The following is a 27,690-nucleotide window of genomic DNA, read 5'->3' on the forward strand; positions in this document are numbered from 1 at the left end:
TGGTGGATATAAACAATCTCCCCTGTGTCTCCTGACTCACCACACAGCGCATGTCGCCCTCTAGTGTAAGAAGTGTGAACTCCCAGAAACGTCACTCACACACGAGACCTTCACCACCTCTTCAAGATACCAAGGCTGACCAGCTCAGCAGGACATTCACTGCAGCTGAAGATGGAAACAGAGCTTCGTCCACTACAGTCTGACCAGGAAGGCCACCTGGAGCTCATCATCACAGCAGCTCAAAGTCCTCATTGGTGGGACAGGTTACCGACCTGCATTCGTCCTGCAGGACCTCCACCTTTAGAGAAGCTGTTTAAACTGAGTTCTTCTGTGACCCTCAGTCATGTGACCTGTTCCCCTCCTAATCTTTCTCCCTGCTCACACTGAGAAACCACCTTAGGGAACTGAACACGTTAACACTGCGCTCTGTTTTCTCTCTTTAAATGTGTTTCTGCTTCAGCTTCATAATAATAAGCAGTTCTGATCAGCTTTAAACTCAGCATATGAAACAAGCTTAAAGACCATTAGGAGGAATTATGTTTGGTCTTGGGGTCTAAAATGCGTATGTGCAGGAACAGTTTCTCTGCACTTCGCCTCTGAGAAGATTCGTCCTCCTACATTTACACGGTAAGATCATCTCCACGGTCTATTGTTGGTCCTCACGGAGGACCAACATACTGACTTAAGATACTGACATTGTTTCAGAGGTTTCTCCTCTACTGCTGGAGTATCGAGGATCCATCATGTATGGAGAGCCACTGCCTGTGAACAGTTCATCCACAAAAACGTGCATTACATGTTGGCAGATCTTAAGACAGTTAAGTTTATTTCCCTCTGCTAGACTTCAGTTTCATTACTGCAACTTATCTCAACTCTAATGACGTTGCCCCAGCATTTTTTAGTTGATAAAATCATCAAGTCACCTTTATAAGGAAGTAGTCAGGCACGCAAAATCTTCTTTTTTTTTTTTGAAGCACTGCCAATGTCTGTTTTTTTTTATTTGTTTTTTTTTCCTTGTTCCATAATGTAGATTTTTACAAATCTGAAAATGTTTTGGATATGCACTTCAATTTGTAATTTGCTTCTAGTTTAGAAAAGTTCAGAAGGCCATTTATCAGTCAGTTGATGGAATGAACACATTACCCTTCTGTAATTGAAGCATTCTCCATTACTTTCAGTCTTTATTTTCCTAATCATTCACTGAAGACTAGGATATGTGTTGATAAAACTTTTCAGAGTAGGAGGGCTGATCTGGGATCTATTCTTCTTACTTGATACATAAGGGAGAAACCTGATTCAGATCAGCATTCCACTCTGAGAAGCTTCATGAATGTGAGTGTCAGGCCTTGTGATCATGTGTGGCCATAGCCTAGGCTAAAGTTGGAGAAGCTAAAGTATATGCTGAATTGGTTCCTTCAAAAACTGTTGGCTACTTGGTGGCATGTCACTAAAACACAAGGTATTTACAAGGTTACAAGGTTAGGGTGCAAAGATGAAATGTGCAAAGTTAAAGGCCAGTTCTGAGTCCTATAACAGCCCATTATTATATTGTCTACATTGTTTTAAATTTAAAAATTGCAAAATTAAAAAAATCAATTAAAACTTAATGCAAAGGTTGCAGGGCTTAAAAGGATGCTTACACAATTAGGCACAGCTCAAAAAGTCGGTATGCATGTTTACAAAGTTGATCTAAAATCAAATATTTTTCCCTTGTGGTTTCTTCTTTTTTCTTTTTTTTATCAGAACCATTTTTAATACAAAACAATATTTTTAAGCGGTTTATATTAAGATTTTTTATTAAACAGAATAATGTTTACAATTCATTTCATTAACATTATACTGCATTTCACTAGACTACATTTTGAGATTATGGTCACTGGTGTTATCAGGACTCTTATGTTACATTTTAACATTGCATTTTTAACTCTATTCACAACTGTTAAACTGCTTCCTTGAGTCAAGGCTCATCAGAGAGGAAGCATCTCGAGGCATGAGAAGGACATTCTACACTTGCTCACTATATTTCATTAATGTATTAATAATATTGTTTATGAGGCAGCACATAATTCCATGTGTCACCAGTGCTATGAGCATTAATGGCTGGGTGATTAAAATGTTGTCAAAATAATGCCATATATGATTTTCATTACTGACTTTACATAGTTGCACAAGCTTACCTTATTGCCACTGAGTCAATTTACAAAATCCTAAATTTTAACCAAAATGTCACTGGTGTTACACCATATTCATATAACACCAGTGAGTGTAAAATGTGTTTCGAATTAAGTCGTCCTTGTTGTATATATTATAAGATTATATATGATTAATATTATTTAGTTTTAAGATGAAAGAAATCAATCCACTTTGATTCTCACTCCAAATGGAGAAAGACACATTTATCAAATATTGCATCTCCAAATCAGTGTGCCTTCCAGTGTTAAATCTGAGCACTGCACTGCAACATGACACATTCTGTTACTGCCATACATGGACATCTGGTTGTTCGCTGCTGCATAGTTCAAGTTCATCAACGCCAACCAGCAAGAGGATGTGTCTCTAAGCATTTAACAGACCATATGTCCATATGTTAAATGTAGTCCCACCTTAAATTCAGTGCTACCTCAAATAAACTGCCATCTTAATTTATTGATCCCTGAAATTCACTGCCACCTTAAATTGAATGCTACTCTAAATCTACTCTAAATCTGTGCAATACAGATTTATATGCAACTCTTTTTTTATGTGCAATACAGATTTATATGCAACTCTTATTTTATTTTATTTTATTATTATCCTTATTTTGTTGTAAATAGTCTAGAGAGTTAGCTTTAATTTTTATTATTTATAATGTTAATAATGTTTATACTGTTTCCTGTTTCTACTACTGAGTGCCTTACTCCTGTTACTCTGCTGCTGCTGTAATACTGTGAATTTCCCCGCTGTGGGACTAATAAAGGATTATCTTATCTTATCTTATCTCTAAATCTGATACCTTAAACTTAATGCCACTTTAAATTCAATGCCACCTTAAATTTATTGCCACTTTAAATTTAGTGCTACCTTAAACTGAGTGCCACCTTCAATTCAATGCTGCCTTAATGTCACTGTCAGTTTAAGGATGGAGCATTTTAGATTTAAGGATTTTTTTGAGATTATAATAATAATAACTTTATGAAGAACAGTAAATAGGTTTTTTCAAGCCAACTTGTTGTTCTTCTTCTTCTTCTTTCGGCTGCTCCCTTTAGGGGTCGCCACAGCGGATCATCTGCCTCCATCTTGCCCTATCCATTGCCTCCTCTACTTTCACACCAACTATCTCCATGTCCACCTTCACTTAATCCATAAACCTTCTCTGAGGTCTACCTCTTCTCCTTCTACCTGGCAGCTCCATCTCCAACATTCTTTGCCCAATATATCCACTATTCCTCCTCAACACATGTCCAAACTATCTCAACCTGGCCTCTCTGGCTTTATCTCCAAACTGCTCCACCTTCACTGTCCCTCTGATCTGCTCATTTCTAATCTTGTCCAGTCTTGTCACTCCCAACGAAAATTTTAGCATCTTCATCTCCGCCACCTCCAGCTCAGCCTCCAGTCTTTTAGACAGAGCCACAGTCTCCAAACCATACATCATAGCAGGATGCACTACTGTCTTATAAACCTTCCCTTTCACTCTTGCTGCTATCGTTCTGTCACACATCAGCCCTGACATCCGTCTCCACCCACTCCATCCTGCCTGCACCCTTTTCTTTACCTCTTTTCTACACTGTCCATTGCTCTGGATGGTTGACCCAAGATATTTGAAGTCATCCACCTTTACGACCTCTACTCCTTGCATCTTCACCTTTCCACCTGCCTCCCTATCATTCACACACATGTATTCCATCTTATCTCTACTTCATTCCTCTCCTCTCCAGTGCAAACCTCCACCTCTCCAGATTCTCTTCCACCTGCTCTCTACTCTCACCACAGATTACAATGTCATCTGCAAACATCATGATCCATGGAGCCTCCTGCCTGACCTCATCTGTCAACCTGTCCATCACCATTGCAAACAAGAAGGGGCTCAAAGCTGATCCCTGATGTAACCCTACCTTCACCTTTTTGTCACTCCAACTGCACACCTCACCACTGTCTCACTTTCCTCATACATGTCCTGCACCACCCTAACATACTTTTCAGCTACACCTGACTTCCTCATACAGTAACACAGTTCCTGTCTTGGCACCCTATCATATGCCTTCTCTAGATCCACAAAGACACAATGCAGCTCCTTCTGACCTTCTCTGTACTTCTCTACCAACACTCTCAATGCAAAAATTGCATCTGTGGTACTCTTTCTGGGCATGAAACCAAACTGCTGCTCACTGATCTGAACCTCTCACCTTAGCCTTGCTTCAACAACTCTTTCCCATACCTTCATGGTGTGGCTCATCAACTTTATACCTCTGTAGTTACTGCAGCTCTGCACATCACCCTTGTTCTTAAAAATGGGGACCAATACACTGCTTCTCCACTCATCAGGCATCCTCTCACTGTCCACTGCCTTCTCTCCTAAACATCTCCATACCTCCACAGGTATGTCATCTGGACCAACTGCCTTTCCATTCTTCATCCTTTTTAAAGCTGCCCTCACTTCCACCTTACTAATTCTCTGCACTTCCTGATCCACTATCTCTCCCCCTGTTGTCCTCCTCTCTCTCTCGTTTTCCTCATTCATTAGTTCTTCAAAGTACTCCTTCCATCTACTCAACACTCTCTGTTCACTCACTAGTACATTTCCCTCTGTATCCTTTATCAGCCTAACCTGCTGTACATCCTTTCCAGCTCTATCTCTCTGTTTAGCCAAACGATACAAGTCCTTTACTCCCTTTTTACAATCCCACTTTACAATCTCCAATCTCCTTTAGGTGGCATCTCCTGCTAAGGATATAATCCACCTGTGTGCACCTCCCTCCACTCTTGTATGTTTTTCAAGCCAACTTAATAAGAAAAAAATCAGATTATGAAGATCACTAAGGTTTTTTTCCCCTTCTATATACATTTCCTGTAATTGGCAAGTCACTGTTTGGTTCTCCAGCTGTGGTTATGGCTATCATTGGTGCTACTCAAAATAGGCGGAGTTACACAAGTCTACTGGTAAAACGAATGCTTCACACCTTCTTGTCTCAATTAATTCACTCAAGTCAGAGGCTGCACAGAGGCTGGTAGCAACTTTATGTTCGTATGTTTGCATGTTAATTTTCTGGACACATATATATTTTTGCTCAGTAACCCAAGGCTGATCATTGTGATCTAGAAACCGATAAAGTTTTGTGACTGGGAAGCCTTTGGTTGAAGATCGTCTCATTATTTACGGCATATCTTTTAGGAGTAGAACATTTTTGATAAACCTTTGAAATCTGAGACAGTCGAAGCCCATTGGAGTCACCTGTTAAATAAAGGTAAATAACAATTCTATAATAAATATTTTTAGTGATTTTCTTTATAATTCAGCATATCTTAATGCCACATTTAGGGAAGTCACAGCTAAATTTGGCTGAAAATAAAACATAGTATCACAGCAACAGTCCAGCTCATATGAGAGAAAAATGTAAAGACATGCTTATGATGTTTTTGTTCTAAGCAGTTGCACGCCAAGAAAACGTCACATAAATCCAGTTGCTTTCTTTATATCATCTTGTTTTAGCAATTATTGTGTTCACATAATGCGTTTAATGGAGGGGAGTTTGTGCCAAACTGGCACAGTTTGAAGTACTGCAAGTATATTAGTCATGTAATGAAAGTGTTATGTGAGTGCAATGAAGGCACAGTACAGCCGTTCCTTTTATCACATGTTTTGTTTTAAATTCAAATGTGTTCTCAAATGCATTTGCATGAAATGAAATGAAAACGAAATGATAAAGTGTAATGGAGAGACCTTGCATTTTGGCACATATTCTGCATGTTAGTAAGGAAAACTAATGTTGCATGTGCAAAGCATTATGTTCAGTTTAGATTTGACATGCTTTGAAGTGAAATCATTACAATGTGTCCAGTATGTCTATAACACATATGTAAGATGTGATGAATTTGCAAGCTATGCCAGATTTTGGCTTACAATTTCAGTTCAACTGTTAGAGACACTTATGAAACTCACTAACGAGTGTTACTTTAACTATGACTGACTGCCTTTGTGCAACACAGACATCATAGACACCAACACCAACAGGCTTGAGGCTAGTAAAATAAAAAAAATAATTTAAAAAAAAGTAAAAAGATTTGAGGATAAAGAAGCGGCAGAACTTTAAGAGGGGGGTCACTTATTACCCTGGAGGTGTCGCCTGGCCTGGGCTGTAGCCTTTTTAACCAGCTCGAACCTTTTAGTTACACAGGAGCTCATTCACCCACTCCTCAAACTCAGAGAGAGAGAGAGAGAAATTAAAAAAGAAAGAAAGAGAGCTAGAGACAGAGAGAGAGGCAGAGAGAGAAGAGAGCCCTGCCCAAGGATGAATTTGATCAGTTGGCACTTAGACTTCTCTTTCTTGTTGTACTTATAACAAAAAAGTCTAAAACAATGCATAACAGCATGAAATACAGTTTCTCTTTGAAGACAAACCGTACACTGTGGTAAAATCTCAGGGTTTAAAACAGAAATAAATGTGTTGACTGAGACACCAGCGTGTAAAATCCTCCACTGCAGGTCAGCAACATTTTCAGGTAATGGTGGTTTATATAGTGCTCTCCACTCTGGCTTCACATCATCACTCAGATTAAAACCATCACACCAGAGTGTGTCAGTTCTGCAGCGCAGTCTTCTCTTATTCAGCACCTTCACACAGGCTGTGCACAGCGGCTTACCAGACTCTGTCCCCAAGTTCATTCCAGACACCCCCTCAAACTTCGGAAGGGGCCATTCACAGTCCTGTAAGTCTGGCGTGATGATGTCTGGAGTCATTCTCCACAATACTGACCACCCCGTGCTACCCGAAGGGTTGTGACTCCTGAGCACTGGTCAGTGCAGGGGTGAGAGAGAGAGAGAGAGAGAGAGAGAGAGAGAGAGAGAACGCGCCGAGAGAGAGAGAGAGAGAGAGAGAGAGAACGCGCCGAGAGAGCGCGCCGAGAGAGAGAGAGAACGCGCCAAGAGAGAGAGAAAACGCCGAGAGAGTGAGAGAGAACGCGCCGAGAGAGAGAGAACTCGCCGAGAGAGTGAGAGAAAACGCGCCGAGAGAGAGAGAGAGAACGCGCCGAGAGAGAGAGAGACCGCGCCGAGAGAGAGAGAGAGAGAGAGAGAGAGAGAGAGAGAGAGAGAGAACGCGCCGAGAGAGAGAGAACTCGCCGAGAGAGAGAAAACGCCGAGAGAGTGAGAGAGAACGCGCAGAGAGAGTGAGAGAGAACGCGCCGAGAGAGAGAGAACTCGCCGAGAGAGTGAGAGAAAACGCGCCGAGAGAGAGAGAAAGAACGCGCCGAGAGAGAGAGAGACCGCGCCGAGAGAGAGAGAGAGAGAGAGAGAGAGAGAGAGAACTCGCCGACAGAGAGAGAGAGAAAACGCCGAGAGATCACAACGAGACAAAACACTCAGCAATTCTCATTGAATACTTTGTTCTGTACAAAGTTGAATGTGCTGACAACAAAACCACACAAAAATCATCAGTGGAAATCAAATTTATTAACCAATGGAGGTTTTGGAGTCACACACAAAATTAAAGTGGAAAAACACACGACAGGCTGATCCAACTTATGTATGATGTAATGTCCTTAAAATGAGGCTCAGTATTGTGTGTGACCTCCACGTGCCTGTATGACCTCCAACCACACCAGCATATGGTCTCACAAGGGGTCTGAGGATCTCATCTCAGTACCCAATGGCAGTCAGGCTACCTCTGGCGAGCACATGGAGGGCTGTGCGGCCCTCCTAAGAAATGCCACACCTTTACTGACCCACTGCCAAACCAGTCATGCTGAAGGATGTTGCAGGCAGCAGGACGCTCTCCACGGCGTCTCCAGACTCTGTCACGTCTGTCGCATGTGCTCAATGTGAACCTGCTTTCATCTGTGAAGAGCACAGGGCGCCAGTGGCGAATTTTGCCAATCTTGGTGTTCTCTGGCAAATGCCAAGCGTCCTGCACGGTGTTGGGCTGTGAGCACAACCCCCATCTGTGGACGTCGGGCCCTCATACCATCCTCATGGAGTCGGTTTCTAACTGTTTGTGCAGACACATGCACATTTGTGGCCTGCTGGAGGTCATTTTGCAGGGCTCTGGCAGTGCTCCTCCTGTTCCTCCTTGCACAAAGGCGGAGGTAGCGGTCCTGCTGCTGGGTTGTTGCCCACCTACGGTCACTCCACGTCTCCTGTTGTACGGGCCTGTCTCCTGGTAGCACCTCCAGCCTCTGGACACGACGCTGACAGACACAGCAAACCTTCTTGCCACAGCTCGCATTGATGTGCCATCCTGGATGAGCTGCCCTACCTGAGCCATTTGTGTGGGTTGTAGAGTCTGTCTCATGCTACCACGAGTGTGAAAGCACCACCAACATTCAAAAGTGACCAAAACATCAGCCAGAAAGCAGAAAGGTACTGAGAGGGCTCGTCTCCGCTCTAATTCATCCCAATGGTGTTTTGTGGGGCTGTCATTTTACGTGGCCGACCACTTCGTGGCCGAGTTGCTGTCGTTCCCAATCGCTTCCACTTTGTAATAATCTCACTGACAGTTGACTGTGGAATATTTAGTATTGAGGAAATTTTACGACTGGACTTGTTGCGTAGGTGGCGTCCGATCACGGTACCATGCTGGAATTCATTGAGCTCCTGAGAGCGACCCATTCTTTCTCTAATGTCTGTAGAAGCAGTCTGCAGGCCAAGGGGCCTGGTTTTATACACCTGTGGCCATGGAAGTGACTGGAACACCTGAATTCAAAAGAACTTTAGGTAATATAGTGTATCTTACATATTATGTATGCTTAAAAATGAAGAAAGTTGAAAAAAGACAACCTTAGACAACCCAACTTAGAAACTGGCCTAAAATTGGTGAGGACTGAAAGATCTAAACCAGGCTTTTTAAAAAAGAGGCGGAATAACAGCATGTTTTAAAAAATGAGGAAGTACTTTGAAACGACTAACGAGACTGCTATTTATTACAGACAGCAGCACATCTTTAAGAACCGCTGTGGAAAGCGCATCCAGGGAGCAAGCGGTTGGCCTTGTACGCATAATTAAATCAGTTAGATATGACGTTGACACAGGGTCAAACTCATAAAGGAAAACAGAACATAGGTAAATCAGGCAAATCTTAATTTGTGTCTACTATTATTGCTATACATGAACAGTTATTAAAGTTCCATCCATCCATTAGCTTCCGCTTCTCCAGGGTTCGGGTCGCGGGGGCAGCATCCTAAGCAATGAGGCCCAGACCTCCCTTTCCCCAGCCACTCCACTAGCTCTCCAAGGGGGATTCCGAGGCGCTCCCAGGCCAGCTGGGCGATATAGTCACGCCAGCGTGTCCTGGGTCTTCCCCGGGGTCTCCTCCCAGGTGGACTTGCCTGTGACACCTCCCGAGGGAGGCGTCCAGGAGGCATCCTAACCAGATGCCCGAACCACCTCAGCTGACTCCTCTCGATGTGAAGAATCAGTGGCTCTACTCCGAGTCCCTCCTGGATGACCGAACTTCTCACCCTATCTCTAAGGGAGAGTCCAGACACCCTGCGGAGGAAACTCATTTCAGCCGCTTGTATTCGCGATCTTATTCTTTCGGTCATTACCCAAAGCTCATGACCATAGGTGAGGGTGGGAACGTAGATCGACCGGTAAATCGAGAGCTTTGCCTTATGGCTCAGCTCTTTCTTTACCACAACAGACCGGTAAAGAGCCTGCATCACTGCTGACCCAGCACCAATCCACCTGTCAATCTCCCGCTCCCATGTACCATCACTCGTGAACAAGACCCCGAGATACTTGAACTCCTCCACTTGAGGCAAGAGCCTATCCCCGACCCAGAAAGGGCTCTCCACCCTTTTCTGCCTGAAAACCATGGTCTCGGATTTGGAGGTACTGATTCTCATCCCGGCCGCTTCACACTCGGCTGCAAACCGATCCAGCGAAAGCTGAAGTTCGCGGCCTGATGTCCCCAATAGGACCACATCATCTGCAAACAGCAGCGATGTGACCCTGAGGTCACCAAACCGGACACCCTCCATCCCCTGACTGCGCCTAGAAATTCTATCCATAAAAATTATGAATAGAATCAGTGACAAAGGGCAGCCCTGACGGAGTCCAACTCTAACTGGGAACGAGTTTGACTTACTGCCGGCCAAGCAAACCAAACTCCTGCTTTGTTTGTACAGGGCCTGAATGGCTCGTAGCAAAGAGCCATGTACCCCGTACTCCCGAAGCACCTCCCACAGAATACCCCGGGGAACACAGTCGAATGCCTTCTCCAGATCCACAAAGCACATGTGGACTGGTTGGGCAAACTCCCATGAACCCTCCAGGGTGAAGAGTTGGTCCAGTGTTCCATGACCAGGGACTGCTCCTACCACCGCACTGCTCCTCCTGGATCCGAAGTTCGACTATAAGCCGGACTCTCTTCTCCAGTACCCCTGCATAGACCTTACCAGGGAGGCTGAGGAGTGTGATTCCCCTGTAGTTGGAACACACCCTCCGGTCCCCTTTTTTAAAAAGAGGCACCACCACCCCAGTCTGCCAATCCAGTGGCACCGCCCCCGATGTCCAGGCAATGTTGAAAAGGCGTGTCAGCCAAGACAGCCCCACAACATCCAGAGCCTTGAGGAACTCAGGGCGGATCTCATCCACCCCTGGAGCCTTGCCACCAAGGAGCTTCTTAACTACCTTAGCGACTTCGGCCTCAGTAATGGACAAGCCTATTCCCATGTCCCCAGACTCTGCCTCCTCACTGGAGAACGTGTCGGTGGGATTGAGAAGGTCCTCAAAGTATTCCTTCCACTGCCCAATGACGTCTTCAGTCGAAGTCAGCAGCACACCATCTCCACTATATACAGTGCTATTGGCACACTGCTTTCCCCTTCTGAGTCGCCTGACGGTTTGCCAGAATCTTTTCGGAGCCCATACACGGGTTTTTGCCTTGGCGACGACTGAAGCCGCAGATCGCTTGGCCTGTCGATACCTGCCAGCTGCCTCTGGTGTCCCACAGGCCAACCATACCCAGTAGGACTACTTCTTCAGCTTGATGGCATTTCTCACGTGGAGTGTCCACCACCGGGTTCGAGGATTACCGCCCCGACAGGCACCAACTACCTTACGGCCACAGCTACAGTCAGCCGCTTCAACAATGGAGGAACGGAACATGGCCCATTCTGAGTCAATGTCCCCCACCTCCCCCGATATCTGGTCAAAGTTCTAACGGAGGTGTGAGTTGAAGATCAATCTGACAGGTTCTTCTGCCAGACGTTCCCAGCAAACCCTCACTATACGTTTGGGCTTGCCTGGTCTGACCGGCATCTTCCCCCACCACCTGAACCAACTCACCACCAAGTGGTGATCAGTTGACAGCTCAGCTCCTCTCTTTACCCGAGTGTCCAAAACACATGACCGCAAGTCCGATGACACGACTACAAAGTCAATCATTGAACTGCGGCCTAGGGTGTCTTGGTGCCATATGCACTTATGGACATCCTTGTGTTCAAACATGGTGTTCGTGATGGACAAACTGTGGTTTGCACAGAAGTCCAAAAACTGAACACCACTCGGGTTCAGATCAGAGAGGCCATTCCTCCCAATCACACCCCTCCAGGTCTCACTGTCATTGCCCACATGAGCGTTAAAGTCCCCCAGTAGGACAATAGAGTCTCCAGGAGGAGCACTTTCAAGCACCATTTCCAAGGACTCTAAGAAGGCTGGGTACTCTGAACTGCTGTTTGGTGCATAAACACAGACAGCAGTCAGGACCCGTTCCCCAACCCGAAGGCGTAGGGAAGCTACCCTCTCGTCCACCGGAGAAAACCCCAACATACAGGCACCGAGTCGAGGGGCTATGAGAAAGCCCACACCTGCCCGCTGCCTCTCACCATGGGCAACTCCAGAAAAGAATAAAGTCCAGCCCCTCTCAAGGAGATTGGACCCAGAGCCCAAGCTGTGTGTTGAGGTGAGCCCGACTATATCTAGCCGGTATCTCTCAACCTCGCGCACCAACTCAGGCTCCTTCCCTGCCAGTGAGGTAACGTTCCAAGTTCCAAAAGCCAGTTTCAGCAACCGAGGATCAGAACGCCAAGGCCCACGCCTTCGGACACTGCCCGATCCACAACGCACCGAACCCCTACTACTGCCCCTCCCATTGGTGGTGGGTCGATGGGAGGGGGGACTCATGTAACTCCTTCGGGCTGGGCCCGGCCGGGCACCATGAGTAAATGCCCGGCCACCAGACGCTCGCTGGTGAGCCCCTCCCCCAGGCCTGGCTCCAGGGTGGGGCCCCGGTAACCCTGATCCGGGCAGGGTACACAAATCCTGTTCTTGTCTTCTCATAGGGGTTATTATGGATCACACTTTGTCTGACCTGTCACCTAGGACCAGTTTGCCATGGGAGACCCTACCAGGAGCTTTTGCTCCAGACAACATAGCTCCTAGGATCATTCAAGCACGCAAACCCCTCCACCACGATAAGGTGGTGATCCATGGAGAGGAGTTATATGCATTTATTTTCTATATTTGCCCCAAAAGCAGAAGTACAGTATTATTGCATATAAAATTGTGAGTAGCACTGAGTGCGTCAATCAAAAAAAAAAAATACCAACGTGTGTTTGTGAAGGTTTTCACGCATCAAGTAATCACCAACAAGATTACTGGTAGTGTACATGTCTAAAATTGTGTTCCAAGGTTAAAATCACAAAACCTTTATAGTAGATGTTGGAACATTGCTGTGAGGATTTGATGAAATTCAGACACAAGGGCATAAGCGAGGACAGGTAAGGTCTGATGCTGGATGGTCAGTTCTAGATCACAAATTGTTTCAGGGGCTGCATGCAAATATATTGTAATTGTACTTATTTGTGTGTATTTTTAGACTGATTATTATTAAATTTTTTTCCCCAGATATGATCCCAAATATTTTCTGCAATTTGTAACTGCAACAGGAACTGATTGATTGTTTCACACTGTTTTAATAGGTTAGGATTAAAGATTAAATTAAAACATGTACAATTAGATTATAACATATGATGATCCCAGGTCAATGTTTTAGTACCCAAGCCACTTCAAGTTTGCCTAGGCTGCTATCCAAGTTGAGCAGTTGTAACCTTTTCAATGAGAAAGCAATGTGAAAGCTTAGAGGTTTCATACTGAGTGATCCTCAGGCTTTCGGGAACACGTAATTCTGTATGACTGGCTGTAACTGCTATAACTGCCTCTTCTGAGAAAGAGATAAACTGACCGTTTACACATTCAAGTCCATCGATGTAAACTAATAGTTCATCTTATCATGCTTCAAAATAATTACTATTCAGTTTTAAGACATTGTTTTCTATCACTCGTCATACGTCTTCAGTGCCTTTAAGTAGGGAACATAATTGTGCCGCATTAATTTGCTGTTAGATTTTTTACTGTGTTATTGCCACACACCCTTGTCATGTCTCCAAGTTTTTTGTTGTTTTGTTTTAAGAAATTAGTTCATAAAAAGGTACAAATATGTACTTCTTCTTGAAAAAAAAGTATTGAAGTTACACAATTGGACCTTAAAACCACAAAAAATACCTTTGAAGAAACATTAACATTGTTTGTATCTTGGCGAACAGAACTGTACCTGCACAGTACCTTTATTCAGACTGTGTATTTGGGAAGTGATCACATTTTTGACTTCATCTTCTAGGTTTTCTATGTACTTAAGTACTTTGTTACTTACTTACAGAAACTAAACAGCTGTAAAGCATTCAAATGAAAAAGCTCAACAGGTGATCGTTTATAATCATGCAGTCAATGACTTCATAAATGTAGGTGCTAATCCTATTTTTCCCATTAAAACAAGGAAAAATAATGGCTTAACAAACAGACATTTAAGCCTTTCCTAAGAGGAATTAAAAGTGCTGTTCATGCACCTGGACAAGTTTAGGCACAGTGCGTATATCAGTCCAAGTTGAAGGCATGCAGCCAATGGGTGCACGTCATGAAACAACATCTTGTCTTTACAAGATCGAGATTGAGATATTGAAACAGTAAACACCTTGTCTTGTCAGGTGTCTGTATGCGTGTTTGTCATCAACAACCTAGACGTACATGACCTCATATTTATGGTTCAATGTCCTACTTCCTTCTGCACACCCCCTAGTGGACAAACCTGGTCTCCACAGTGACAATCTGCCTGACTTTCGTTAAAGGACAGTCTCAATTCTTGGTGAGTTTTCTCCCAAACTGCCTCACTACATTGCATGCACTTGTCCACAGTGGAAACATCCAACAAGATTCCTGTCCAAGAAGCCACTGGAGTTGAAAACACTGATATGGGGTAATACCAGTAGCTGAGCTTATCAAAGACTTCTGAGACATTTCTGCCTATATCACATTTGAGATTCAGAACTGAGATTCTTCATTCACACGTTCACACTGGCCATTAGATTGCAGGTGATACCCCAAAGCTAGACTACCTGAAACTCCTATGTGCTCAAAGAAAGCAGACCAAACAAGCAGACTTTCCTTATTAATCTCCCAACAAATAGAAGAAATGCTAAAATTGAGGGAGGGATTTTCTCCAGGTTCTGACTTTTCTTTCATTCCTTGTTATCTTGATAAACTCTAGACAAAGCATTTGTGTTGAGATGAACTTAGAAAAGAATAATGACCAGTGTGCTTGTCGAGGATTGAGATGTTTAGCTGTATGCAGGTACTCTAGAATCTTTTGAGCATTAAGCACAATGGCCAAGAGTTCACAATCTCTGTTATTATTTTGCATGGTTGTGAGTTTGTGTGACTAAAAAGTAAGTAAGTACCTGTTTTCTAGGGGGACCTTTGAGAAGGGCAGTGAGAGGCGCAGCAATGCAGCTGAAGCTTCAAATAAGGCATCAGTAGAAGTTGGCAAATCGTAGAAAAAGTTATAACTCTGACTGAAGCGGGAGTGGGCCATTTCACCACAGCATCAACCTTGTGGTCGTATATATATATAATATTTTGTACATAAGACACACAATAGTCTAGGGCCAAAAAGGAGATTCAGAGCGTAAAGCACTAGTACTTAATCCAGCTGCTTTAGTGTAACAGGGGGCGAGGAGGCGGACGCATATGCGGAGATAAGCGAGATTTATTAAGGGCAAATCCAGGGTCATAGCCGTAACAGTCCAGGGTCATAGAGCCAACATGGATAGATCGGGGGGTAGATATTACAGACACCAGAATCCAACAGAACAAGCAACAGTACATAGATCAGTACAAACAACAGCAGATAACACCAACAAAGACCAGCAAACACAAGGGGCAAACACAAGGCTTAAATAAACAGGGAAAATGAGGAACAGGTGGAAAACAGGTGGAGACAATCAGGGGCTAAACCAAAACAAGGGGGCTAAACCAAAACAAACGCATATGGGCTAAACCAAAACACTAACACATGGAGAGGATTGGGAGGAGCTAATCGTGACATTTAGTCTTTTGGTTTATGTATTTAGCTCCTACTGGATCTCCATCTAAAACGGTCATTCGCAATGGGGTCTTCAGAGGTTCCACAAGAATCTACAGCTGTTCAATAAGTTGAGCATGGATGAAGTTTCTCTCTGCTCCAGAATCAATCAGGGTTGGAATGACAGAGAAAACTTGATGGCAGTAGACAGTTACTTGACATAGTAATGCAAATTCTTTCAGTTTTAACAAACAAATCTGACATAGTGCACTTTTAATTTTTAGTCAAATACCGTACATAACATAGTGATTTAACATACAGCAATTAACGTGCTATACCAGTGTTAATCAGTAGGGCATGGATGTTTTTGTTTTCACTGCTACTTCTAGGAGACCAGGTGAAAAAAAGCTTTAGCATTTTAGTTACCCAGATAGCTCCACATTTTTTTTTGATAACACTTTATTTGGAGTGGTCCTTTGTAGATGATTAATAAACTCTTAATGGATTATCAGTAACACATCAACATCATATCAGTAAGTAGCAGTAGTGAAGCATCTGAATACACTGAAGAAAATATCTTGTAGATGTTCTGTTGATATATTATTGTATTGTATTGTTCATATGTTACTTTCATTATGTAAAACCTAATGTTACCAAACCTTACCCGAAACCTAATCCCAACCCTCATATGTTTTTGACGTGTTACTAATAGTCCGTTGGGTGTTTCATTTAAAAAGGACCACTCAAAATATAGTGTCATCTTTTCAAGTCAAGAGGCTTTTATTGTCATTTCATCTATGTGCAAGTACACAGTGGAGCAAAATTACGTTCCTCCAGGATCAACATGGTGCAACATGGAACAAAATAGACAATACAGACAAAGTGCAAACATGCAGATGTAAGTGTGCAAAACCTTAAACTAGAAACAATACAATAAATTAAACAGACATTAGACACAGAAAAAAGACAGGACAGTGCAGCACCGACACAGCACACATTTCTGAGCATGAAGAAGTGAGAATAAGGTGCAGAGATATTAAACATGCTGTGATATGGTCAGATTACAACATCAGTTACTGAGATGGAACACAGTATTGTTGGTTGGTTAGTGTAGTGGTTAACACCTTTGCCTTCTACACTGCAGACTGGGGTTCAATCCCCACCTTGGCAAACACCCTACACTATACCATTAAGGGCTCTTGGGCAAGACTCCTAACACCACCTTGGCCCCCCCCTGTGTAAAATGATCAAGTTGTAAGTCGCTCTGGATAAGAGCGTCAGCAAAATGCCGTAAATGCAAAAAAAAATGTAAGTATTAGCAGCAAAGTTCCAGGTATTGTAAGTAGAGCTTCTAAAGAGGTGTGTGTGTAGAGTATGTGTGTGGGGGGGTTTGGGGTTTGGGGGTGGGGGTGGGGGTGGGGGTGGGGGTGGGGGGGGCTGTTAGTTCAGTCCTTGTGAGTTTAAAAATCTGATCACTTTAGGAACAAAGCTGTTGCAGAGTCTGGCAATGGTGGCACGGATGCTCTGGTACCTTCTGCCAGATGGCAGCAATCAAAAAAGTCTGTGTGAAGAATGGATGGGGTCATCCACAATGCTGGTGGTGTAAAAATCCATGATGGAGGGGGGAGAACCCCTGATGTTCTTCTCAGCTGTTCTCACTTTTCACTGTAGGGTCTTGCGCTCAGAGGCATTAAAATTCTCAAACCAGGCGATAATGCTCAAGAAGCTCTCCACAGTCCCCCTGTAGAACATGGTCACCAGGTCCCTGAAGGGTAGGGAGAAAAACAGCCACCCCTGCTAATCAAAGCAGGTGTAACATGCCATTTATTTATTTTTTTAATATGTTAACCATCTGAGACATCTCATTATTACTGAGATTATTCTCATTATTCTTTTTTTTCCCCTTTTTTATTTTACTCTACAGGACTTTTCTTCCTTTTCCATTAAGTTGTCTACATTTTCCACAAGGAATGGTTCAGCAGATAAAACAGAATAAAACATTGTTTAAAAAAAGTTACAGCTTGCATTTAAGCTTGGGATTTCTCTGTTTACATTTTGTACTTGCTGACGTCAAAAGTTAGCAGTCTCCTCTCTCTTCTTTGAGAAGTAATTCAACTATGCCATGTCAGAAAAACGTAAAGCAGTGTTTACAGTTCATCTCCTGGAATTAAGCTAATGTTTGCTGGTTGAAGCCACCATTTGCCATTATTCACTGTGTTGCAGTTGCTACCTTTTTCCTGTCAGATGGAGAAGCAGATTGGGACAATGCGTGTACTGGTGACAGGGGGCAGTGGCCTGGTGGGGAAAGCCATACAGCATGTGGTGAAGGAGGAAGGAGGTGCGAGGGAAGGAGAAGAATGGATCTTCCTTTCATCTAAAGATGCTGACCTAACGTAAGTCACGCTGTCCATCTCACTGTCAATTACATGAGGTCACTCACATCTAGTTTGAACAGAAAGTGATGTTGCCCATATGCCTTTGAATGCTGTTCTTCCACATTAGCTAATCTAGACCCTGGAAGGTCATGCCAAGGTGAGTTGGTGTGGAATTTGCTATGGCAACAATCAAAAGATAAAAGTTGTTCCAGTTGACTGGCTCTGATGATAAATGACTGATGTTTAACTATTGGCCTCACCCACTCAGGCTGACTTGATGGAGAAAAGCATCAAGCATTTAGTATTATAAGAATTTAACCCCCACCTACAAACAAATGGAACTTAAAATCAAATGTAGCTTTGCTCCAGTAAGTTGCGATTGGAGTGAGGAGTGAATTGACTTATTTCAAATCCAGTAACTGTCAGTCTGCATGCCCTAATAACACAGTGGTCTAGACGTATGCACAAGCACAGATTTAAATTAGCTAAGGTGGCATGCAAGATAGTCTATTAGCTGTGTGTGCTCAATAGTCACAGAATGTAAATGGTGCACTGAAATAATGTCGCCATAAACAAGTTCAGTATGCATGCAGATGTAGTAAGAGAGGCATTAAGTAGCACAGTCTACTGACACTTTATGCTTTCGGTGGTCTGTTGAGTGGGTTATGAACTTCCATGCAAATGAACACAGGTGCAACAGCTTTATGTATGAAAGACTATTTCCACCTGATAGAAGAAAACCTTCGGTGCGTTGTGGATCGGGCAGTGTCCGAAGGAGTGGGCCTTGGCGTTCTGATCCTCGGTTGCTGAAACTGGCTTTTGGAACTTGGAACGTTACCTCACTGGCGGGGAAGGAGCCTGAGTTGGTGCGCGAGGTTGAGAGATACCGGCTAGATATAGTCGGGCTCACCTCAACACACAGCTTGGGCTCTGGGTCCAATCTCCTTGAGAGGGGCTGGACTTTATTCTTTTCTGGAGTTGCCCATGGTGAGAGGCGGCGGGCAGGCGTGGGCTTTCTCATAGCCCCTAGACTCGGTGCCTGTATGTTGGGGTTTTCTCCGGTGGACGAGAGGGTAGCTTCCCTACGCCTTCGGGTTGGGGAACGGGTCCTGACTGTTGTCTGTGCTTATGCAACGAACAGCAGTTCAGAGTACCCAGCCTTCTTAGAGTCCTTGGAAATGGTGCTTGAAAGTGCTCCTCCTGGAGACTCTATTGTCCTACTGGGGGACTTTAACGCTCACGTGGGCAATGACAGTGAGACCTGGAGGGGTGTGATTGGGAGGAATGGCCTCTCTGATCTGAACCTGAGTGGTGTTCAGTTTTTGGACTTCTGTGCAAACCACAGTTTGTCCATCACGAACACCATGTTTGAACACAAGGATGTCCATAAGTGCACATGGCACCAAGACACCCTAGGCCGCAGTTCAATGACTGACTTTGTAGTCGTGTCATCGGACTTGCGGCCATGTGTTTTGGACACTCGGGTAAAGAGAGGAGCTGAGCTGTCAACTGATCACCACCTGGTGGTGAGTTGGATCAGGTGGTGGGGGAAGATGCCGGTCAGACCAGGCAAGCCCAAGCGTATAGTGAGGGTTTGCTGGGAACGTCTAGCAGAAGAACCTGTCAGATTGATCTTCAACTCACACCTCCGTCAGAACTTTGACCAGATATCGGGGGAGGTGGGGGACATTGACTCAGAATGGGCCATGTTCCGTTCCTCCATTGCTGAAGCGGCTGACTGTAGCTGTGGCCGTAAGGTAGTTGGTGCCTGTCGGGGCGGTAATCCTCGAACCCGGTGGTGGACACCCCAGGTGAGAGATGCCGTCAAGCTGAAGAAGAAGTCCTACCGGGCATGGTTGGCCTGTGGGACACCAGAGGCAGCTGGCAGGTATCGACAGGCCAAGCGATCTGCGGCTTCAGTCGTCGCCAAGGCAAAAACCCATGTATGGGAGGAGTTTGGTGAGGCCTTGGAAACTGACTTTAAGTCGGCTCTGAAAAGATTCTGGCAAACCGTCAGGCGACTCAGAAGGGGAAAGCAGTGTGCCACTAGCACTGTATATAGTGGAGATGGTGTGCTGCTGACTTCGACTGAAGACGTCATTGGGCGGTGGAAGGCATACTTTGAGGACCTTCTCAATCCCACCGACACGTTCTCCAGTGAGGAGGCTGAGTCTGGGGACATGGGAATAGGCTTGTCCATTACTGAGGCCGAAGTCGCTAAGGTAGTTAAGAAGCTCCTTGGTGGCAAGGCTCCAGGGGTGGATGAGATCCGCCCTGAGTTCCTCAAGGCTCTGGATGTTGTGGGGCTGTCTTGGCTGACACGCCTTTTCAACATTGCGTGGACATCGGGGGCGGTGCCACTGGATTGGCAGACTGGGGTGGTGGTGCCTCTTTTTAAAAAAGGGGACCGGAGGGTGTGTTCCAACTACAGGGGAATCACACTCCTCAGCCTCCCTGGCAAGGTCTATGCAGGGGTACTGGAGAAGAGAGTCCGGCTTATAGTCGAACCTCGGATCCAGGAGGAACAGTGCGGGTTCCGCCCTGGTCGTGGAACACTGGACCAACTCTTCACCCTCTCCAGGATTCTGGAGGGTTCATGGGAGTTTGCCCAACCAGTCCACATGTGCTTTGTGGATCTGGAGAAGGCATTCGACTGTGTTCCCCGGGGTATTCTGTGGGAGGTGCTTCGGGAGTATGGGGTACATGGCTCTTTACTACGAGCCATTCAGGCCCTGTACAAACAAAGCTGGAGTTTGGTTCGCATAGCCGGCAGTAAGTCAGACTCATTCCCAGTGAGAGTTGGACTCCGTCAGGGCTGCCCTTTGTCACCGATTCTATTCATAATTTTTATGGATAGAATTTCTAGGCGCAGTCAGGGGATGGAGGGTGTCCGGTTTGGTGACCTCAGGGTCACATCGCTGCTGTTTGCAGATGATGTGGTCCTATTGGGGACATCAGGCCGCGAACTTCAGCTTTCGCTGGATTGGTTTGCAGTCGAGTGTGAAGCGGCTGGGATGAGAATCAGTACCTCTAAATCCGAGACCATGGTTCTCAGGCGGAAAAGGGTGGAGAGCCCTCTCTGGGTCGGGGATAGGCTCGAGTTCACGAGTGATGGTACAAGGGAGCGGGAGATTGACAGGCGGATTGATGCTGGGTCAGCAGTGATGTGGGCTCTTTACCGGTCTGTTGTGGTAAAGAAAGAGCTGAGCCATAAGGCAAAGCTCTCGATTTACCGGTCAATCTACGTTCCCACCCTCACCTATGGTCATGAGCTTTGGGTAATGACCGAAAGAATAAGATCGCGAATACAAGCGGCCGAAATGAGTTTCCTCCGCAGGGTGTCTGGACTCTCGCTTAGAGATAGGATGAGAAGTTCAGTCATTCGGGAGGGACTCGGAGTAGAGCCGCTGCTTCTTCATGTCGAGAGGAGCCAGCTGAGGTGGTTCGGGCATCTGGTTAGGATGCCTCCTGGACGCCTCCCTCGGGAGGTGTCACAGGCAAGTCCACCTGGGAGGAGACCCCGGGGAAGACCCAGGACACGCTGGCGTGACTATATCGCCCAGCTGGCCTGGGAGCGCCTCGGAATCCCCCTTGGAGAGCTGGTGGAAGTGGCTGGGGAAAGGGAGGTCTGGGCTTCACTGCTTAGGATGCTGCCCCCGCGACCCGAACCCCGGAGAAGCGGAAGATAATGGATGGATGGATGGATGGATGGAGATGAAAACCTTTACTGATTAGATTGAAATAACTACTGATTTTAACTTAGTAAAGAGCTTAGAAATAATGACGAATATGAAGACAATTAATTATTATTAGCTAAGAAAGCAAGTGACTATTTCTGAGTAATGACTTATTTTGGGGAAATCTTAATTTGTCAGAAATCAAGTCATTACTTTTCACTCCCTGTTTTGAAATGTGGTCATTTACAGCTAGTGGGGGTGACCTGAATGTCTGAGTTGAGTTCCGTACCGAGTGCATTTGGAAACCGTGTGAAATTGTTTACATTTCTGTTTCAATTATTTGAGTGTACACCGGGTGTTTAAGAACTAGGCTATATGGCTTTGACTGTAGATCAAACAATGGCTGTGACATTTTTTGCCAATAACAAAGTAATGAGTAGTTTGCGTAAAGCAGGAAATGCAGAGTGAAAGGTCATTTAACAAGAAAATTCCATCTTTGGGTTCAAAAAACTCTGTTTTATTTGTCAGAGAATATTGATTCATTCATCATCTAAGCCACTTGTCCTTGGGGGTCGTGGGCGTGGCCTCATACTGTGGTTGCATTAAGCATGTAATTATACATTACATCTGGCCCACACTACATGATTTGTATCTCTTGGGTGGAACTTTAGTGTCTTTCTGATGGTAGTTGTGTTTCATATGCATTAATGTTGCTGTTTTAGAAACGCAGCTGAGACGAGGGCAATCTTTGAGAAACATCGTCCAACACGCGTTGTTCATGTTGCGGCAATGGTGGGAGGCCTCTTCCGACACTTGAGACAGAACTTGGATTTCTGGGTAATGCACACAAACACGCTTACACATGTAAGTAAGTCTTTGTTTTGTTAGCGAATGTAAACACTGCCTGCATTACCTTTCAGAGGAATAATGTGTGTATCAATGACAACGTGCTGCAAACAGCACATGAGTTTGGTGTGGTGAAAGTGGTCTCCTGTCTGTCTACCTGCATCTTCCCAGACAAGACCACCTATCCTATTGATGAGACTATGGTACACAGTGACATCTTTATGCACACATACACACACACACATTTAAAATCATTGTTATAAAATTAACCGTTTTCAGTATTCTTTCTCAGATCCATAATGGTCCCCCTCATGAGTCTAACTCTGGATATGCGTATGCCAAACGAATGGTTGATGTCCACAACAGGTTAGAAATCACTATGTACTGGCTGTACTGACTATCTTTGTACCTTATATAAAATGGGAAACAGGAAACAGTTTGAGCCAGAGTTTATGATATTTTAAGCAGGAAGCATAGGAGGTACACAATGAATGTGATTTTCTCAAGAAAGTTTGCTGGATTAACATCCGTTTGTTCTTCCTGAGAAACATTGCTTTCCTCAGATGTGGATATATTACTAATACCAAAAATGTGCACATCAAATTGCTTTTCAGTTGTAATTGTACTTGTAGGTGTAATGGTACACATGCAAGTCACACAACCACCTAGTAAATTGATGATAACAGTCACTGTATTGTGAGGGTACAGTGTTGTATATCAGACAAATTCCACTAGTCTTGAACGCTCTGCTTTCGTTAAAAAAATAATATGAGCTGTTTCATGTTAGCCAGCTGTTAAAAACCGTAGATCAGTCCTTTTTGGGAACTTAGCATAGCGCTGGTTAAGGTGGATAAAAATTTTGAAAAAGAACCTGGACATGAATATTTTAGCTGGTGAACTGGATGTGCATGTTCATCAACCAGACTGAAAAACTAGAGAACTTGGCCACACTTTTGATGAAATGCTTTCATCGGGTCATTTATAAAGACAGTAAGCGTCATATGCACTTCTTCACCTCATCTGCTACAATAAGAATAGCTGTTAACTCTTCAATCGTTTCGATTTTATTCATAGTCTTATCCACTGAGCAGTGCTGTTGGCCCTGTCCTGACAGGATGACTGGCAGGTTGGGAAGACCACAAAAATTTTAACTCTACCAGGTTAATTACCTTTTTAAAGGCATCTTAGCAGAGAATGAGTGCAACAGGCAAGAATGTCGATGCAAACTCTTTCTAGCTTGGAGTTCTCTTTGATAAAGCAATTTCAAATGCATTAATAAAAACTGAAAATGCATGCAAGGTAAATTATGCACCAAGGTGGCTTTATGAATAAGACACAATTTGTCTGGCTTAGCACAGTTACTATCGAGTTAAAGGACCACAAAACAACACTCCTTAGAGTTCTGATTTACTCAGTTTCTCCATTTAATGAACAAATCTAGTAATTCTTTCTGGTGTTCAGTAACTTTAGAAAAGGAAAAGGTTAAATTCTGTTGAGCTCTTCTGCCAGGACTGTGTTTCCGTTGGTAATGGTAATGGTTTATAGTTATAAAAACTAGAATGTGTGTTTGAATAGTGCCTGTTGGACGCAGTATGGACGGAGATACACAGCTGTTATCCCCACAAATATCTTTGGTCCCCATGATAACTTTAACATAGAGGATGCTCATGTTCTACCAGCACTGGTTCACAAGACCTACAAGGCAAAGAGTAAGGAATAATGAAAAAAAATTCTCACACAGCTACCTTAGACTTTTGTTTGATCTCCCTACATTTTCTTGTCTTTAAACAGTCAAATACACACATTAAGTTTTACAGCCAAAAAATATATATTCATATAGTAGCTTAACAATATATATATTTATATGAATTGCGAGTGGCATGATTTCAGCTGAACTGAACTTGTTCAGTTGACTTGTTCCTGTTCATTACCATTCAGTTATTTCAGTTTATTCAGTTTTCACCCACTTCTCCTCACAGAATGCTTCTATATCCTTGAGCGGTCTTGCATATTTAAACTGTTTGAGATTCTGTCTTTTGAATAGCCCCATTTCAAAGTACTAGTTCTCATTTTCTCTATTTGACATGTCTAAATATATGTGTAAGGAGATGGCACAGCTCTGGAGGTTTGGGGTTCTGGACATGCACTGCGGGAATTCATCTACTCTCTAGACCTGGCTCGTCTCTATCTGTGGGTCTTGAGAGAATATGATGAGGTGGAGCCTATAATATTATCAGGTACTCACTTTTTCCAAAATTTAGGAATGAATCTTTGCTTAACAACGCATACAGTGCTGTGAATTAACTGCCCCATCCTGATTTTCTCTATTTTTGATTATTTTTCAAAATAAGTGGTTTAAGCTCCTCATATACAGTGTAATATAAGACAAGAAGACCATGAGGAAACTCAACTTTTAAATTATATTTGTTGAAAGAATAATTTTGCAACATCTGTATCGCCCATGTGAAAAGGTATTTGCCCCCTATATTTAATTACTTGTGCCTTTAGCAGCAACAACTTTAGCAGCAACAACTACAACCAAACACCTTCCTGTAAGTGTAATTCAAGAGCTGAATTACAGAAACTTCCTTTCTTTTGTATTAAATTAAGACCTGACAAGGTCTAGATAAGACTTTTCCTCAAATTTGTATTACAGAACCAGATCTTATTTTTTATTGGAAGCTTTATCTTGTCTTACAGCATCTTAAGTTCAGAAATCCTAAACTTTTAATTACTAGTCGACAGTCAACTGTCCAAGCAAAGGTTGTTTAGACAGCTATTGTTACCGATGTAAAAAAGATCAAAACAAAACTAAAATATGGTTTGGACTATTGTGACAGTGCCCCCTGCTGTTTCTCAGAGTGCCATCAGTCCCTAGTTTCAGTTTCTGTTCCAATAAACACAAACTTGTTCAATTCTTGCTTTAATTAAGTAATACTGGAGGGCACCCTTTTAAGGTTCTACCACAGCATCTGAATGGGGTTCAATCAGGCCTTTCCACTGTTATTCTAAAACATTCATTCTGTCATTCTTTGTTTCTTTTTCATTTCTTCAAGAATTTAGTTTAGCAGTGTTATAATATACTGCTTGTTGATGTTATTTAGCCTACTTCACATTGCTGGAAAGGTTGTCTCTAAGTGATTTTTGGTTTCAACTGTGCTGGCAGTAATCAAGCCTGGATATGTCCAGCTTCATTTACTCCTGTCGTCACTGGGCCTCATTCACTCATATCTTCTTAAATTTTTCCTTAAATTAGTTCTTGAGAAAATCCTAAGAAAAAGTCTACATCAGATTAATGAACTGCTGTTTACACCTTTGTACTCTTGAGTGTGCACAGATTCTATTATTAGTCAGTGTGAGAATCTTCATGAAATAAGTGGGTTTTAAGAAGATATTTCAATAACACTTTATATGAATACTATGTCTATGAGCAACTATACGCTTGTTAATAAGATGTTATAATGCATTCATAGGGCATTAAAGATATTATTATAAATATTCATAAAAATTATAGCCATTTCCTGTGCATTATGAGTTGTTGTCATAATGCATTATAGGTCCTGTTAATAACATGTTATATTGCCACTATTTTATGCCAAGGCTTTTCCATCCATCCATGCATCCATCCATTTCTAAGCCGCTTCTCCGTCAGGGTCACAGGGGGTGCTGGTTCCTATCCCAGCAGTCTTCGGGCAGAAGGCAGGATACACCCTGGACAGGTCGCCAGTCCATCGCAGGGCAGACAGACAGACACAGACAGTCACTCACACACTCACTCACACCTAGGGGCAATGTAGCATGACCAAGGCTTTTCCAATATCTGAATTCAAACCATGGGTGTTGTTGGGGCTGGACCTTTGGTGCCTAGGTCCCGAATATATATATATATGTGTATATATATATATATATATATATATATATATATATATATATATATTTATATACGCTAGCCCCATACAAGTTGTCCAGCCCAGAATCTTTACAATGCACTTTTATTAACCATCACTCTTACTTTAAATACTATTCACATCCCAGCAATCCAAGTACCCATCAGCCCACTTCCCTGAAACATCACACTGAGCATGAAGTTACTGTGGAGTGAAGGTATGAAGAGTGAGAAACATGTTAGTAGATTGCTTTCATTGTAATTTGCTCCCTCACTTGTTCCAACATTAACCACCAGAAACCTTCACTTTGTAACATCACTACGCTACAGTAATGCTAATTTCTGCTAGCAGTTATTGGATATTCAGTGTTACATTAGGGTCAAGCTAAAAGTGCTGTACCTTGACTTCCCAATATATCTCATATATCATTTTATCATCACTACTTAAAATGCATTATGTTAACAATGCATAATGCATAATAAGCATGGCTATAAAGTGTAACGGGTTTTTTTTATAAATATTTACATTTTTAAGATGCCTTATGAATGCGTTATTGTTATAGACAAGGCATTCATCGAAAGTGTTACTGACATTTCTTAAGAATGGTTGGTGAATGAGGCTTATTGTCTTTGTCATATATCAAATTTGTTTTAAAGATCTGAGGCAACTAAGTGTGACAGTTAATGTTGATGTGCCCCTTCTGGGCCACAGCAGCAGACTTCAGCATTCTACCTCATTAAACACATGTATTTCAACTCATAAGCTATTTAGCATGAACTTCATGAACTCATGTCAGAACTTTAGACCTGGTAAAATTCTATTCTTTATTTTTTTACTTGGCCTGGAATTAATCCTGTTTGACACTTTTGCCACAATGGTCATGGAATGAAATCATAAGTGCTTTGTATGTTTCTCTCTCTCTCTCTCTCTCTCTCCCTCTCTTATACACCTATACATTTTATTCCAGTTGGACAGGAGGAGGAGATAACAATTAAGGATGTTGTTGATGCCATAGTTGAAGCCTTTGGATTCACAGGACCTGTGATTGTATCCTTTTAGCCTTACTCCCACATAAAGATGTATTATTAACTATTAATTAATTTTAAATTGATCTATTCATGGCCAAGTATTAAACGAAAAGGAGCAATAGCAACTGATATTGCCTTTTACTGGGAATTTGGGGTGTTGATGTCAGTTCTAAAAGTTTGCTGCATACACAGTAAATTTCAACTTAAAATGGGAAACATGTGAACAACAAACAAAACCAACAACAATAAACAAACAAAACAACAAAACACATACACAACAATAAAATAGCTTCGCACATCTGAAATGAACATTCTAATGTAGCCTA

The 27,690-nt window shown here is 43.2% G+C and overlaps 1 protein-coding gene across 1 annotated transcript in view; it reads left to right on the forward strand.

Moving 5' to 3' along the window:
• Positions 1-5,402: 5,402 nt before the first annotated feature.
• Positions 5,403-27,690, forward strand: part of LOC108414747 (GDP-L-fucose synthase-like) — a 38,077-nt gene continuing 15,789 nt past the window's right edge. The window contains exons 1-8 of the mRNA XM_037543769.1: positions 5,403-5,444; positions 17,775-17,944; positions 22,326-22,440; positions 22,524-22,652; positions 22,742-22,815; positions 24,025-24,158; positions 24,555-24,686; positions 27,304-27,383. Of these exons, the coding sequence (XP_037399666.1) occupies positions 17,796-17,944; positions 22,326-22,440; positions 22,524-22,652; positions 22,742-22,815; positions 24,025-24,158; positions 24,555-24,686; positions 27,304-27,383 (813 nt within the window). The 5' untranslated portion in view covers positions 5,403-5,444; positions 17,775-17,795. The remainder of the gene's footprint in view (positions 5,445-17,774; positions 17,945-22,325; positions 22,441-22,523; positions 22,653-22,741; positions 22,816-24,024; positions 24,159-24,554; positions 24,687-27,303; positions 27,384-27,690) is intronic.

This window comes from Pygocentrus nattereri, chromosome 12 (assembly GCF_015220715.1).
Source record: "Pygocentrus nattereri isolate fPygNat1 chromosome 12, fPygNat1.pri, whole genome shotgun sequence".
NCBI lineage: Eukaryota > Metazoa > Chordata > Actinopteri > Characiformes > Serrasalmidae > Pygocentrus > Pygocentrus nattereri.